At 43.2% G+C, this 16,491-nt stretch overlaps 1 protein-coding gene across 1 annotated transcript in view; it reads right to left on the minus strand.

Moving 5' to 3' along the window:
- clec11a (C-type lectin domain containing 11A) overlaps positions 1–10,192 on the minus strand; it is a 14,652-nt gene extending 4,460 nt beyond the window's left edge. Inside the window, exon 1 of the mRNA XM_027284047.1 lies at positions 9,882–10,192. Within this exon, the coding sequence (XP_027139848.1) occupies positions 9,882–9,974 (93 nt within the window). The 5' untranslated portion in view covers positions 9,975–10,192. The remainder of the gene's footprint in view (positions 1–9,881) is intronic.
- Positions 10,193–16,491: the final 6,299 nt, after the last annotated feature.

The raw sequence follows: 16,491 nt of genomic DNA on the forward strand, positions 1-16,491 counted from the left end.
TTCTGTGTTTGTTCACCGTCTGATTATCTCATTATTAACGGATAAATGGAAGCTCTGCTGTCGGACACCTTTCATCACTTCACTTGGTTTGTTTGCAGCAGTGCAGCAGTGAGGAGAGCGGTGGAGGAGCTCCTTGCCTGTGGGGTCTGTATGATTCATATTTTATTTTATTCAAATATAATTACTGATGCATTACTTATGAAGGTCACCCGCTGCTATATTTTGCTTATTATCGATATAAATTGTTGTTTTTGTGTTTTTTGCCATCTGTGTGTTCTGCCGGCTGAGTGGGACTCCTTCCTGGGACGGGTGGGCAAAGGTTGCAGACGGACAGACCGACAGTTGGCCGGACCAGGAGCACAGATCGCAGACAGCTGAGCCCGGAGACTCCGCTCACTGAAGTGACGGAGCGGAAATGAGTTCATAACCCGACTCTGAGCGTTGTGAATCAGATGACGACGATCGTGTACGACAGAAGTCTGTGTGTGTGTTTTGAAGGAGCGTGGACTTGGGTCAGTACTGGCTCGGGTTCAGAAGCTGCTGCTGGTTCTTATCAGAACAATTTGGATGACTACCGTGAGAGACCACGTGGCCGAGCTGGAGGCCAATCCGGTCAGATCTTTTACCGTGTCATCTCATCGCTCGGAACTAAACAGAGTTTGCCATCTCTTTACTGGACATTTACCTGGAGTCAGAGGGTCCCAAAACTCCCTGATTAAGATACATCATCACGCTGACCTTGCAGAAGTTCCTTCCCATGCAGAGACTGTCCAGTCAAGTTTTTAGTTTTGTGCTCGACTTGTCTTGGCCAGGCGTGGCGGACGTCTTAGCTTTCAGCGAACCTGGATTTAAGTTGTAGAAATGGTCCTGTGAACTCTGCTGTAACCCCCGAAAATGCTGGTTATTTTTGCTGGCCACAACAACTGCCAACATTGCCGGGTCTGAAGCGTGCACTGCGGGCTCGCAGGCCACACGCTTACTCTGTTTGATGACAGGAAGTCAGGCAGACGGACAAAAATTTGGAGAAGGTGGGACGGTATTGGGTGTCGCAGAAAGCAGCATTGGTGCCGCCAAAGAACATTTATTGACCCCGGTTTCAGTTTTGGCGTGCAGTTAAATCATAATAATGAATCTTTGGGTCACCACTTTAAAAAAATAATAATTCCCAAGAGTATGAGGTATCACCCTTTTGGGACGAAAGCAAATGGCCCACAGCCAATAATTCTACACAACCCACAAGTCAGTCGTGAAGTTAAGCATATAGCGGCTTTAGGTAAGAAACATACGTACATGCGGTTCACAGAAAATGTTGAAAGGTGTTGTTAATCACAAACCAGGTCAACTTAAAGAACGGTATCATAGAAAAAAAGATATTAAGCGTAAAAAAGTTGAAAGGTTCTCGCAAAAAAAGAGGTCTTAGGATAAACGGTTCTCGGAGTTCCGATCAGGAACCAGCAGGCTGTCTTCATGTGTTCATTTTTTGTTTTGTTCTAGTCTCCTAGCGCTCTGAAGGCGCGGTCAGTGCAGCTTCTGGGGGTGTCGGGGCGAGCGTGAAGGACTCGGCTTTGTTGGAGCAGGACCGCGATCCAGATTTGACAATCATGCTGGAATCCACAAGAACAGTGTCAGGCTGGCGTTAGCGCCACAATCAAACGTTGATTGAAACTCGAGTCAATGCTGAATGACACGATGATGGAAACGAAGTGGAAGTTCGGCCTGTGTTCACCTCAGTGCCCAAGGTGCATGAAAATTAACGGATGCGCTCTATTATATCCATGTAAATGAGAAATAAATGACTCGCACGGCTCAGAGGAAAGGCAGAGGATTTACCAGCTGTTTGATGTATGTGTCATAAAGACCGAGCGAGACGTTCAGCCGCTCAGAGAAAGTCAGCACCAGAATTTGTCAGACGTAACCGGAAAACCAGGCGGGCGACCAAAAAACAAACTGAAACGAAGATTTTTCCACATGCCACAGAGGCATCATCACTCATGATGTTGGTGGTGTGTGTGTGTGTGTGTGGTGTGTGTGGTGGCGGGGGACTGAAGACGATCAGTGAAATATTTCATGCGCTGATTCAAGTGGATGTTTTTGTTTGCCACAGATCTACAGGACTTCGGCCTCGGCTCGTCCCTACGCCAAGGTGATGAAGTTCGGACGCCCTGCTGCAGTACTCGGAGACGGAGCCGTGGGCAGGGAATTCCCTGACGTCCCCCCTACCTGCTGGGAAGGAATCTACCAGGTACAAAAACAGTATAGCCGTATATTTCACATTAAAACAGACCTGAGTGGCACTTTGCTGGCTCCTGTTATCTCATTAAATATTCCTCGACGGGACTGGTTTTAGAGGAGAGGGGCGCTTTGTGTAACCGGGTCTAGACTGGTCTGGGAGGCTCAGAGGCTTTTTTCTGTACCGCTGGTTTTCTCATCTGAACACACTTAATCGACTTATGAAATTTAAAACACAGCAAAGTCGGAGAGTCGAAGTCAGAGTTCTTGTATGTGCCAGCAAATATGAATTATTCAGCAACATCTCAATGGTGACTAAACATTTAAGCACTCAACAATGTTGTTGTTGGTCAGTTAGCTGTGTCGTTAGTTTCATTCGAACACCAACATTAATTTAAGGATATGCATCATTTAATATTAATATCAGCTGAAAAATGAAATAAGTTGCGTCAAATATCAAGCTCTAAGGCAGGAAGTCAGGGCTAGTTATTGTTCACTTAATGTTGTACTTTTAAGTCCCTGTCAATAAACAGGTTTTTAAACCACCCAGACAACATTTGAATCATCAAAAATGTGAACGTGTCAGATGAGTTCAGGAAAATATATTTGAAAACCTCACACTCTGGCTCAGGTGGCCTCAGCGTGTCATCGAGCCACCCTTGACGCCCACAAAATCGAGACTGAAAAACTGTTTTTCAGTAACTATTTTCCCACATTTCCAAAGTATTTGAAAGAAATCTGCCTTTATATAGGTCGTTAGTGGTGCATATTTCCTAATCCATCCGTAACCGATGCTGCCTAAAACGCGGATGTGGGTTATACAACAAGAACGTGTGTCGATGTATGCACAGTTAAAAGTGGTATTGGCCAACAAACAGGATCAACTATTGGTGAAGTGCAGACCGCCCTACAGTGCCCAGAGGAGAACCTGGCACTTCTCCATACTTGGTCCGACCTGGACCTTGACTGGCTCCGGTTCCCAAGCCATAGTCAACCTACGACCGAGCTTACCTCCAGGTGCACTGTGCTGTTTGAAGACTTTAATGTGTTCTTGTTTTCTTCAGAGGGAGGCAATTTTTGCTGGACGAACAGGAGAGAGGTCGTTCTTTGCACCGTTAAAAACCCTCTGGACATGGCCGACCGCGAAGACATCCTGCAGTCGGTAACCCAACGAAGCGTGATCAAACAACCAAACGGACACCACAGAAGGAGAAGCAGCTTCTCTGAATCACGTTTATGACGTCACGCCTCGCACTCACGACGCCGTGAAGAGGCGTGCCGATGCCGAACCGTAGAGCAAGAGACAGCCGCGTTAATTCTTTGTCGTGTCAGCGTGCGATGGGAGCAATTTAAAATACTGTTACCTGATTGGAAGGCTTTCACTTTAAAGGCCGCATTAAACAATTTATTTGCTCGCCCCAGTGGCGACAAGAAGAGGACTCTCTCCATAAATCTGTTACATCTGCCTACCTCCATGATTTTTTATTTATTCATGCGTCCTTTCAACGAGAGATGTATTATTTAGAGGGAAAGGCCATGTTTTACAGTAGAAAAAAACACACATATAAGTGCCTCTACCGTCTGATGTTTTCCATATTCGATGATGTGACATAAGTGTATACTGTAATTTTCATACCTGAGCGGGTTTGATGTCAAAATCACTCAGGATGACAACTCTAATTTCTGATTAAACCTTAAAATGTGACAGAGAATCAAAAAAATGATGACAGATACTAAATGTTGGCCTTGATATTGGCTTTCATAGTTTGTAGTTTGGTTGTTTTATTGATCAGATTGTTCCTGATTTTAATTAAAAAAAAGCTAATTCTCCTAATTTTATTGTTGCAATAGTTACATCCATCCATCCGGGGTCGTGTCGTGCGTGGCGCACAGGTTCGACGTCGTCTTCATTCCCCCCAGCCGACCATCCGGGATCCTGCTGGGCGTTCCCCAGCCCATAGCTGGGCCGTACGTGTACCCTTCCAGCCAGGTCTGGCGCTGGCCCCGGGTCTCTTCCTCTTGCAGAATGCCGCGAAACACCTCCAAAGGCAGAGTCACCCCCCTCCATTGGCATGCCCCAAGGCTGCAGACCGGCCACCCACGGAGGAGCTCTTTTGGCCCCCTCCCGCATCCTTCTATCTCTCAGTCACTCCCGAAGCTCACGACCCTCATTCGGTGGGGGTTGGAAACATAGATGGACATTCAAGATCAGAGCTCCGTCTTTCTCACACGATCCGTGACGGATGTACGGTAACTTTCCATCGGCACGCTCCATGTTTCCCGCACATCCTGAAACAAGATCCGAGATACCTTGAACTCCTTCCATCCTGGACAAGCCACCGTTTTTCAGCGGGATGAAGGTCATTGTAGAGTTGCGGTACTATGTAGACGGGCAATAAAAGTTCTCGCACTGTCGGCTTCCTTTTGTCGAATAAAAAGGTTTCGAATGCGGAAAATATGACCAAACTTATTGTATCAGCACTGCATAAGTATCCGACCTTTTGGTGAAGTGAATCTCACTTTTTAGGTTTGACCTTGAGTAAGATTCATAAAAAAAAGCTTTACACCGCGTTTTATGTACATCTTTCTATTTCATACTGTAGGGCTCGAGATTACATTTACCATACAGTGAATTTGTGACGTTTAAAGGGATTCAGATGCGAGGTGAAAACTCTAAAAAGTGTTCTGTGCCCGGACAGTTGAAGAAAGCAGTTTACGGCTTTTCGCACCGGTGCCAGGCTTTTGAAAGATATCTTCAAAGCATCTAAGTAAGTAAACAGCAAGAAGTTGCTGCTGAATTCCCTGTAAACCCCAACAGACTGATTTATGTCTTCACGGTTTCAGTATGTGCTGATTCTAAAGAAACTGGCTCCCAAACATTTCAGGTTTTTCTCCCTTTTTTCTTTTTGGAAATTTGAGAAATAGTTAAGAAAAAACCACGTGTAAACAATCAGAGTCCGACCGTTTACTCATCGTCACTCAGCTGCATGAATAATATAACACTAGACATATCAGATGAAGAAGTCTTATCAGTAGCTTAAACTAGAATAGCTAATACATGTGTTGTGCGCTTTGAGACGTGTTTCACTGAAGATACCGTGAAATATTTTCATTTTATCCTGCAAGATACTGACACTACCGAAACCTGCCACACTGAAATCGCAATATAGAAATGAAATTTAGACTGGATAATTTATAATTTTAAGGCTGAATAGTTATTTTATTTCTAACAACACAACTGGAGTCAAGTTTAGGTGGTGAAGAGAGTAAAGCTTGAAAGAGTTCATCTTAAGTTGCCACCCTGTCATCGAACTCGCACAACACTGTCATGGTCCCGATCGCAGTAGTGGATCCCACCCGTCGCCGTCGTCCGACGACATCGCCACACAGTTCTCCGCCCGCCTCGCCCCCGTCGGCTGGCTGGACAGGAAGTTGTTTGCGACACTGGAAGTACGAACCCTCGTTCCGTCTCGAACGTACATGCCCTCAGATCGCCAGGTCTTGATGGCCCAGCCAGACGGGCCAGTTCCCCGGTGGAAGAAGGACTCACGTAATCAGCGAGGTGTCCTTCCCTTGCGGTCTCGGGGCATCGCCATGCGGCCACCGCGTTCGAAGCACTTTCCTGGCCCAGCTCCGGCGTACATCTTCGTAGCTGGTTGTACACAAGATAACATTGATCCATCCTTGTCCCTTCTGGCAACCTAAAAGAAAACAAACGGATTACATAAGTTAACGGCCACTGGGGGCAGTGGCAACAACGCTGTAAAACCACAAACAATGAACATGTTAATCACCATTACAAAGTTATCTCTATAGAAACTCCCCACTATGACCATTACTCATTAAGCTTAAAGGATGCAGAATTAAGAGTGCGGAAAGCAGTTTGGATTGACCGAGTAAGAGTGAGAACACAGCCTCCTTTGTACCCGGGGCCATAAAACCAAAACAATGAGCTGAAAGAATGCCTAAAACCGCACCTCGAACGCTCCTTGACTTTACCATTACACTGTAAATGGGTAACTGTGCAAATCAACAGATGATTAACTGGACAGCCATTACCAAGTAACTCACGTATAAAAAGTAATCACCGTATTTACACTGGCAGCTATTGCCAAGTGAGTACGTAAAAAGAGTCATAAGTATTTAACCGGCGCTATTGTGTACTGTTGTTGTTGTTGTTAATAGTGTGATTCCTAATTACAGTAGGTTACTGTCAAATGCAAAAGTAACCTACTGTAATAGAGATCACAGCTGATAACTGTCATGCTAATGACAGTACTTTATGTTTAATAATCCCAGTAACTAATGGCAGCTATTGAACAAGTAACTTTTAGGTTAAAAATCAGTAACTAATGGAGCTATTGACCAAGTAGTTACTTTGAGTAAAAAAAAAGTCGAAATTGCGATTTTACTGGCCGAGCATATGTGTATAAGTAACCTTACGTAATAAGAAGCACAGTGATTAACTGTCAAGCTACTGACACGTTTACTTATGTTTAAAAAAAATCACAGTATTAACTGGGAGCTATTGTACACGTCACTTATTTTAAGATCGTAAACTAACTGGAAGCATATGACAAGTAACTTATTGTTAAAGAATGAGTATTAACTAGGCAAATTGGGGGCCTAAAACGAAAACAAGGAGCGAAAAGATGCTAAAACGCCCATTTAAAAAACTGGAAAGGTACTGCACAGTCGGTAATTCTATCTACCATGATTTGTTCATATTTAAGACAGATTTAGTTAGCTTTTGAAAGAAATCACATAGACAAAACACCTTTGGTTGCCAGACATCAAGAGCAGGTATCTCAGTTTAAGCTTATCATTTATTTTTCTTTGGATAATTCTGCTACGGCAGATTTTCTTTCACTTTTCACAAATAACTATCCAGACACTTGTGTCTGGAAGCGATCGCTTCAAATAGGAGGCTCTACCAGCTGGCCCACTGTTTGGATAGATTAAGAATTCGTTTTCTTCTTTCTAGTCTTTAAATATGTTGAGCCCACTTTTCAAATTTATAACAGCAGAGCAACAGCACACTTACAAACAGTGATCTTTCACATATTGCGAAAATACTAAACCTGTTATATACTGTGTACTAGGCTAAGATTCAAAAAGTCTGTAACACAGCACTGCAGCTCGAGCATGTACTATGTCTTTAATCATCTTCAGGGGTCTTACTACTGAAGAAAAAACATTGTTTCTGTCAAAACCACTTTAAGCCACTATACGGCCGACAAAAGGGGACAAATCAATCTCTTAAACCTCCCAGTCTTACCTGTCTCTGCGGGTTGTTCCTTTGGCTGGTAGACCTCCCGGATGTTGTCCTCCAGTCCCCGACTTAGCTGTGATGGGGGAAACAGAAGGAGACGTTAAAGTCAGTACAAGGTGTAAGAACGTCTGTGAATGAAGAGAAATATGGAGTTTTTGGATGATATTGTAAAAAAAGAAAGTGGACGTCCTACCACGATCCTGGGACAAGAGGTCATGTCAGCTGCTACTGTTAACTCCAGGGTGTAGTGACGCAAAGTGAGCGTTGGGATCGCCGGTCCAGCCGGCTAGTCTGGAACTGAGGACATTTAGAATGATGTAGGATATGAGGGTGAAATCGATAATAAGATAAGAGAAAGATGAAATATTTACTGTGCAACTTTAAGACTCAAGTAGTTTGGACGAATAATATGATGCGAGATTTATAAGTATTGTCTGTATCTGGGAGACCCACGAGACATAGAGTTTGTATGAGGTTTCAAAGTCGGACGACGCGTCTGTGGTGCTTCTGTTGTTCCGGCTCTGGAAGATATCAGGAACTCTCCCCTCGCCTTCTCACCTCTGGGCATGGATGCCTGCGACATAAGAGAAAGAATCCAAAGTCAACATTCTCTCAGCTGTTTGTTTATTCACCAGATTTAAACCTTGTTCACGTCTCTTGCTCCAGAGAGGAGGTCAAAATCAAACCCAGCTTCTCCACAGCCAACCAGAAACACCCATCCGGCTGACACCGTCTCATAGGGGGTCTTAGCAGCTTGCAGTCCTGGTTTAATAAATTGGTTTGATGTAAATATTCATTTTCTGAATTAAGATGCCACTGTAACGAGGGCCATGATGGAAATACATGTCTGACTTATTGGTGGCTTTAGCCTCATAATCGTATCCTTAATGTGCCCGGATGGGAGATTGTTCCTCCAATTTTGCCATTACACTGTGAAATGTAACTGTGAAATTCACTCAGTATGTAACCGGCAGACTATGACAAGTAAGTTACGTCTTACTGTAAAAAGAGTCACAAGTGTTTAACCGGCAGCTATTGACAAGTAACTTACTGTAAAAGGAATCACAGTGATTAACTGGCAGCTATTGACAAGTACTTTATTGTTAAAAGATCACAGTAATTAACTGGCAGCTGTTGACAAGTAACTTATTGTTAAAGAATCACTGTATTTAACTGGCAGCTATTGCCAAGTAAGTTACTGTAAAAAGAGTCATAAGTATTTAACCGGCAGCTATTGACAAGTAAGTTACTGTAAAAAGAGTCACAAGTGTTTAACCGGCAGCTATTGACAATTAACTTACTGTAAAAAGAGTCACAAGTGTTTAACCGGCAGCTATTGACAAGTAACTTACTGTAATTGGAATCACAGTGATTAACTGGCAGCTATTGACAAGTTACTTATTGTTAAAGAATCAGTAACTAACTGGCAGCTATTGACAAGTAGCTTATTGTTAAAGAATCAGTAACTAACTGGCAGCTATTGACAAGTAACTTATTGTTAAAGAATCAGTAACTAACTGGCAGCCATTGGCAAATAACTTACTGTAAAAAGAATCACAGTATTTAACTGACTGCCATTGACCAGTAACCTATTGTGAAAAGAATCACAATAACTAACTGGCAGCCACTGACAGTAATTACCTGGCTGCTATTGACAAGTAACTTATTGTAAAAAAATAATCAAAGTAATTACCTGGCAGCTATTGACAAGTAACTTATTGTAAAAAAAAAATCAAAGTAATTACCTGGCAGCTATTGACAAGTAACTTATTGTAAAAAAAAAAAAAAATCAAAGTAATTACCTGGCAGCTATTGACAAGTAACTTACTGTAAAAAGAATCACAGTAATTAATTGGCAGCTATTGAAAAGTAATTGATCAAAGTGATTTCAGGTTAAAATAAATAGAAACATAAATTGACATAAATATAAATTGTGATTTAATGTAACTAAGTATATTTACACAAGTACTGTACAGTACTTGTATAAATATACTTAGTTACAGTATTAGTCTCTTTCAGCTTCTTGACTGACAGAGAGATGTTTGTTTGTTTGGGGATGTTTTATTTTGAAATCTCAGAGGAAAACCCTGTATCATCATAAATACTTTAACATGTCTGGTTTAGGTCATCCATCCATGAAGTCATCACAGCCGTTCAGCCAACAAACACAGATTTAACTGCACTTCAGCCACCTCAGCAAAACATTTGGTAACAACATTCCTCATGTTTTGGTTGATTTAGCTTCACCTGAGCTCCACACATGCACAGCACACAGCAGCCATGAAACTGTAACAGCTGTGAGAAATGTAGTTTTAAGTGAACAGAATCCATGTTTTGGTGATATAAAGAGAAAGCACACACACACACATACAGTCCTGACCTGTGCTGGTGTAGCGTCGGCCGTCCCTGTAGGCACACACAGACCCAGAGAACATAAACACAGCAGAGCGAGCGAGGTAACAGCCGGTCCCATTTTCTGCTTCCTAATAACTCTGCTTTAACTTCAGCTGCAAAACTCCCTCTGAGCGTCTGTCGCTCTCTGTCTGCCTCTTTCTCTTTCCCTGTCTGCCTCTTGCCTTCTCTGTCTTTCCCTCGTGCTTCCCTCACAGATGTGATCCAGGATTCAGTGAGGCAGAAACATCAACAGGGATCTCCACATTAGTGAATGAGAGCTGCTGTACACTCCCCCCCCACCCCACCTTCCCCTCGCCTCCTCTTTTAAAACACAGGAGCTGAAATATAAATCACATCCCAGTTCATCTGCCTGCTGTCTGTTTGTTTGGACTCTGAACGTGTTCAGGAACGTCTCGCCTTTCTTGCCAAACAACAGGAAATCTCTTTGTTTTTGCTCCCACCTCCCATTTCCACTCTTTGTGTGAACCCTGCAGTTTGACACAGGTCTCTGTCTCTTAGGAAAACAGGCTCGTTGTGAGCTTTGTGATGATGTATTTTTCAGATAACCCCGTAACCGTGCAACCGTGTTTTTTTTTTAATTAGCTTGAGAAAGGAGGAGAGGAACACTTCATCCTTGAGTACATGGTTTACTTTGGACAGCATCTTCATTCTGGAAAGCAGCAGCGTAAACAAAAAGTAATCCCAACACAAGATGCACTCACTCTGGAACTCTTATAGGATAAACTAAAAGATTTTAAATCATGTTGTTGCTACATTGATGTGTAATCAGGTGAATGGTGTCTCCAGGTACGATCTCCAGCGAGAGGTAGGAAGTCACACACAACCAACTGTTTGACTGATTCTGTGATTTACAGAGTTTCCTGATGGACAGTGAAGTAAACTGCTTTCCAGCTGTAGCTGCTGTTAGCTCAGTTTGTTAGCCGGTGTTTTCGATTTCACGAGTGACCTGTCGTAGTTACGACAGGTGTTGAAACTAGACACCAAAGAGGAGTCAGGTAATGTAACGTTAATGTAAAAATAAATAAGTAAACAAAGAGGACAGCTACAGATGCATTCAGCTGACGGTCGCCAGTGAACGGTGTCGCTCGTTAATAATATAATAATAATAATACATTTTATTTTAACTCAAAGACACTTTACAGAGAAGAACATTAAATCATCAAAACAATATAAGATAGTGCACTAAAAACACATTAGACATTAAACATTAAAAGCAACCAAACCAAAACACCAGGCTACCCGGAGCTGGTGTCGTGCCAGAACAGGAGCTGGGCAAAGCAGGCAATGTAACCTATTTATGGACATAATAACAGAGGAGAAACTTTGAATACAGCCTTTTATCAGTTGGCTAAAAAGTCATTTAGAAGGTTGAGAATGAATTGTTTTAACCTCTTTACGTTGTAAATAGAAAAACACTGCAAGCCTATACACATTAAGAAACACACACACACACACACACACACACACACACACACACAGGCCTTTTATTAATTTGGTTAAATCTGAGGCCTGCTTGCCAAACGTTTCTAGTGTAATTAAATGAATCAGTGGTAAGAGAAATATGGCTGTGAAACTTGTTCACAGGAAATGATGACATAAAAAGAGAAAGACCCTGTGTGTGTGTGTGTGTCTGGTGTGTGTGTGTGTGTGTGCGTGTGTGTGTGTGTGGGTGTAACAGGAGGTATGCCAGTTAAAATGCCACAAGAATCCAGCAGAGTTTCCAGGGAAGCGACCGAGGCAGGCTTCTGCAATCTGGAGACTGGGAGGAGCTCCGGCAGCGGCTGGGACTGTGAGCGCTGCGAGGCTGGACAGATGTTTGAGTCTGCAGGAACAGGCTGCACATGTTCCGGTACACGACTAGACTTCAGACTTTTTTCCAGACTTCGGTTTGGATTCAAAGTAATGACCGGAAAAAAAATGTGTGACCCCCGAAGAAAGTGTTTATTCTTGTGTTGACCTCGGCGGTTGATTTGATCTGTGTGATTAAATCGAGCCAAACCAAGGCTGAAAATGAATAAGCAACTACTTTGATAGTTATTTTTAAACATGATCAAGTTTCTGTAAAGTTCCAGTCTATTTTTGTGTTTTATGTTGTAATAAATTCAGTATAATTGAACGTTTTGACTGTTAAACCAACAATAAAAACCCATTTTAAGCAAAAAAATGATCAAGTTCCTTTTTGCTTTTGTCTCATGTAACATTAAATTTAGTATTTTGGGAATTTTTTAAACCGTTAATCAAACAATGAAAACAATCCAAAGAGGTCGTTTGGGTTTTTAGGGAGTTACCGTGGGGATTTTCCACATTTAACGAACCAAAGTATTTATCTAGAGGATATTTGATAATGAAGCTAATTAAGTTGCAGCCCTAAATCAACTCTTGCAGCTGTTAAGCATTAACACCTTAGCTCCTACCTAGAAGACTCAAATGTATGAAATGAAGCGAGCACAGGGCTGCACTCACTCACCATCACATCAGTACAAAAACATGTAGATGACTCAATCTAAATTTCCACCTAACCGCAGACCTCTGAGTCCGGCACAATGCTCCCGTCTGGGACTCAACTACCCGTCACTATCAGATCACTCAGTTTTGTTCCCAGTGTCTGAGGAGCAGGCTGCCTGCTACACGTACGGTAACGGTCTGTTTTCCGCTGTTCAATGCCGTGCAATGATTTTCATTCACCTGAATGTTTGTTGCAAAAATAGATGAGAGCGAACACAAAGCAGCCATTCAGCAGTGTGGAGGTGCTGGGTGGTGCTGCTGCAGGGAGGTGGCTGGACTGGACAGAGGTGCCTCAGTTCAGGGACACAAACATACAGTACCTTAAAGACCAACACTGATAGATGATGTGTTTGGATTTTCATCTGTTTATGACTTCTTTGCCCAAAATTATAGGTTTTTAGTGCCACGCTGTAAAATATCGTTCAGCTTTTCGGGATCTGGAGAGTGCTGCTACTTTCATGTCTTCTGATGGACAGTAAAGTAAACTGCTGTGAGCTCAGAGCGCCGGGGGGGGGGGGTGTTAGTGTTTTTACCGCAGGCGTTTTGGACCACCGGGAAGAAGAAGAGGAGGTTTTCAGGCCAGGGGAGCGGAGCCAGTGTCGTGCCAGAACAGGAGCTGAGCAAGCAGGTAATGTAACTTGGCTCAGCGGCCCTTGCTTGATGAGTTTTTGCACTCCGACTTGGCTCAGCGGCCCTTGCTTGATGAGTTTTTGCACTCCGACACACCAAATTGTGGAAATTTCTTTGTAATGTTGCCTTTTTTTTGCTGAACACACAGTGAGCTTAGCATGAAGACTGGAAATAGGGTTAAGAGATGAAGATAGTTGCATCAGAAGTGTTTTGTTGGTTTCTGTTTGTAGGCCCGAGTAGCATTGACCAATCATGTCTGGGAGGGCTTTGGTTGCAATAGTATGATGGAGCCTGGATCAGAGTGTCCACACTCTTAATCCTGCATAACTTTAAGCCTTAATATAATGTGAACAGGTGAGTTGTATATAAATTCACCCTCTGAATCAGTTGTCATGAACGGGGAAATTAGCTACAGAGACCAAAACTGTTTTTTGTACCAGGCTGTAAACATGTTTATTTCTGCTTTAACATGGGGACTTATGGAGACTGACTCACTTCTGGAGCCAGCCTGTTACGTGTGGCCAGGAGGATTGAGGACTGTGTGTGTGTGTGTTGGTGTGTGTTGTTGTTTCTCCCCACCCCTCTCTCTCTCTCTCTCCTCAGGTGAGACTAATTGTCTCGTCAGCTTGAGTTGACTTAAGGAGGTGTCTCTCTCGCTCTCTCTCTCGTTGAGTTGACTTAAGGAGGTGTCTCTCTCGCTCTCTCTCTCGTCTCTACTCTTTCCCTGCAGGTGACCTGGTGAGGAGGTTGAGGCTCTGGCTCCTCCATGCCATGAGTCCGTTGAGCCGTTTGGGTTTTGTTATTTTAGTTTCCATGAGTCCGTTGAGCCGTTTGGGTTTTGTTATTTTAGTTTTGGTTCTGAGGTTCCCTGGTCGTCCTGTTTTCGGTCTTTTCATTTATGTAGTGGGTTGTAGGCAGGTTTAGTTTGGGGGTGGATGCTGGGTGTGACGGCTCAGTGTTCTCTCTCTCTCGTGTTTGTTTTGTCATTTTCTTGGGGAATTATTTCGTTTGTTTTGAATTAATAAAAAATTATTTTTGTTTTAGTGGCAACTTTTGTCTTCATGTTTTCTTTCAATATGTTTCGGGCCTTGCGAGCCCTTGAGGTCCGTTACACAGCCTCAAATGGACGTTTGAGGAACTGCAGTTTTTGGCTTCACTTCACCGACACAGAAGTTGCCGCTTGGTATGAAGTTGCTAATCAGGTTGCAGAGGAAGTCTTGGCCTGGATATCCACTGGTTGTTGCCCCCCATCCCAGATTCTTCTGTAGGTTTTAGAGTGCAAACTTTTAATTTATGTATCCCAGCATAACTGGACACCATGAAACCAGCCAGTGATCATCAGTCATCAGATTAATAGATGAAACCAGGCTTGTGTTACCCTTCACAAGAGACAGTCATGTTCTCCTTTCCTTAAATACACACTGTGGAGCGGCTGCTTTGTGCTCGAGGGAGACAGTGAAACGAGGTCTGCTGGTTCTAAACTGGGCCGACGTGTTGTTTAAACCGAACAGCACAAAGTTTCCTCTGAGTGCCGGACATCCTTCCCTCCTCCTTTTCCCCAAGCGGCGTTTTTGGATCTGGTAGAAATTAAAAGCTCGGAGGAATTGATGTCATGGAGCCGAGCGGGGAGGTCAAAAAGAATGCACAACAACCTTTAACGTCAAACACACGAGAACAAGAAAATCTTTTAAAGTGACGCTGCGTTTTGTATCCATAACAAACACTCCTGCAGTGACCTCCTCCGTCCCTCCCGAGAGGAGAATGCAGGCTGTATTAACGTGGCCTTTATTAAATTTGGAAAGTATAATTTGTGGGTGTGTCGAGTGGGGGGAAAAAAAAAAAGAAAGAAGCTTGGCAACACAAAGGAATGAGGTTTGTGTCCTCAGAAGAAACAAGCTGGACTTTTTAATCCGTTTATTTCCTTCCAATCTGTGATCTCAAACTTGCACGAGAGCAATTAACATGTATAGCATAAGATACAATCAGCAGATAAATAGAAAATTCAGTAAAATAGTACTCTAGTCGTGTAAACTGGATTTTTAAATCTATGACACAAGTGGTACAAATCACTACATGCCTGCCCCGTTTACCTAAAAACACCGAGTCTTATCGCCGTTAGAAACGCACGCTATAGCTCTGCTCAGCACTAGTTTGAGGTCAAAGGTGACAGCTAGGAGGAGGAGGAAGGGGTGAGGAGGTGGTGGGTGAGATATCTGTAACAGGTCCATGAGTTTTTCCATGACAGAGTTCGAACACTTGCATGGATGTTCTTCTGAAAAAAAACAAAAAAACCACCTTCCTAATCCAATGAATGGAAAATACATTCTGTTATATCCCTGTGAAGTTATTCCATGATATTCCAGGAATTCCATAACCAGTAGGAACGATTACGTGGACCAGAACCGCAGCACTGAGCACTACCTTAGCTCTAAAACTCTTAGACTTATAGGAATATATATATATATATATGTGTGTATAGATAAGTATAAATAAAAGCACATCAGAGCAGAATCTTCCGAACAAAACATGAAAAATGACAGATGAGGGGAAAATTCCACATGCTCATGGTACAAAACATTTCCTAAGTGTCTAAAACTCGCACGTGAAGGCAGCCGAGTCGAGTCTAAAGTCCGAGTCTAACGCTTAAAAAAAAAACTGTGCGTTCACACCACAAGCGACGTGATCGACAGGTTACCGGAGTTAACGGAGATGTTTGGCAGAGTGTAACAGGCGTTTAAAGATCTCCCACTTCTTTATTAACTTCTATTTTTATACGACTACATGGTGAAGCAGCAGCTGCAGCCACGGCTCGGGTTCATATATTTAAATTAAGCCGTTTTTATTTGGGGTTCACTGCTTTTTATTCTGGTTTTTTTACGCCATGGTGAAAAAACACTGTACCGTTACGAAAGGCTACATGGTCACACGCTCTGCTAAAGCAGGTAAAAGCCCCAATTACACCTGGGAACGGTGAAACCTTTAGTAAGAGTTCAGTCAGGGGAGAGCGCACACACTCACTGCATTCAGTTTGGCAACATATTAAAGAGATTCAACCCGAGTGGGAGAAGAGAGGAGAGGAGAGAAGAAGAGAGGAGAGGAGAGGAGAGGAGAGAGGAGAGGAGAGAAGAAGAGAGAAAAGAAGAGGAGAGAAAAGAAGAGGAGAGGAGAGAAAAGAAGAGGAGAGGGGAGAGATGAGGAGAGAAAAGAAGAGGAGAGGGGAGAGATGAGGAGAGAAAAGAAGAGGAGAGGAGAGAAAAGAAGAGGAGAGAGGAGAGGAGAGGAGAGAAAAGAAGAGGAGAGAGGAGAGGGGAGGAGAGGAGAGGAGTGATGATAGACCTAGATCGTGATCCGCTGGGATCACTCTGGCATTTCCTGTGCACACTGTCCCACACTGCTACACATGCAGGAATGTCGTCCTGTTTCTATATTGCAGTTATCAG

The sequence above is a fragment of the Larimichthys crocea genome, chromosome XI (genome assembly GCF_000972845.2).
Source record: "Larimichthys crocea isolate SSNF chromosome XI, L_crocea_2.0, whole genome shotgun sequence".
NCBI classification, from domain to species: domain Eukaryota; kingdom Metazoa; phylum Chordata; class Actinopteri; family Sciaenidae; genus Larimichthys; species Larimichthys crocea.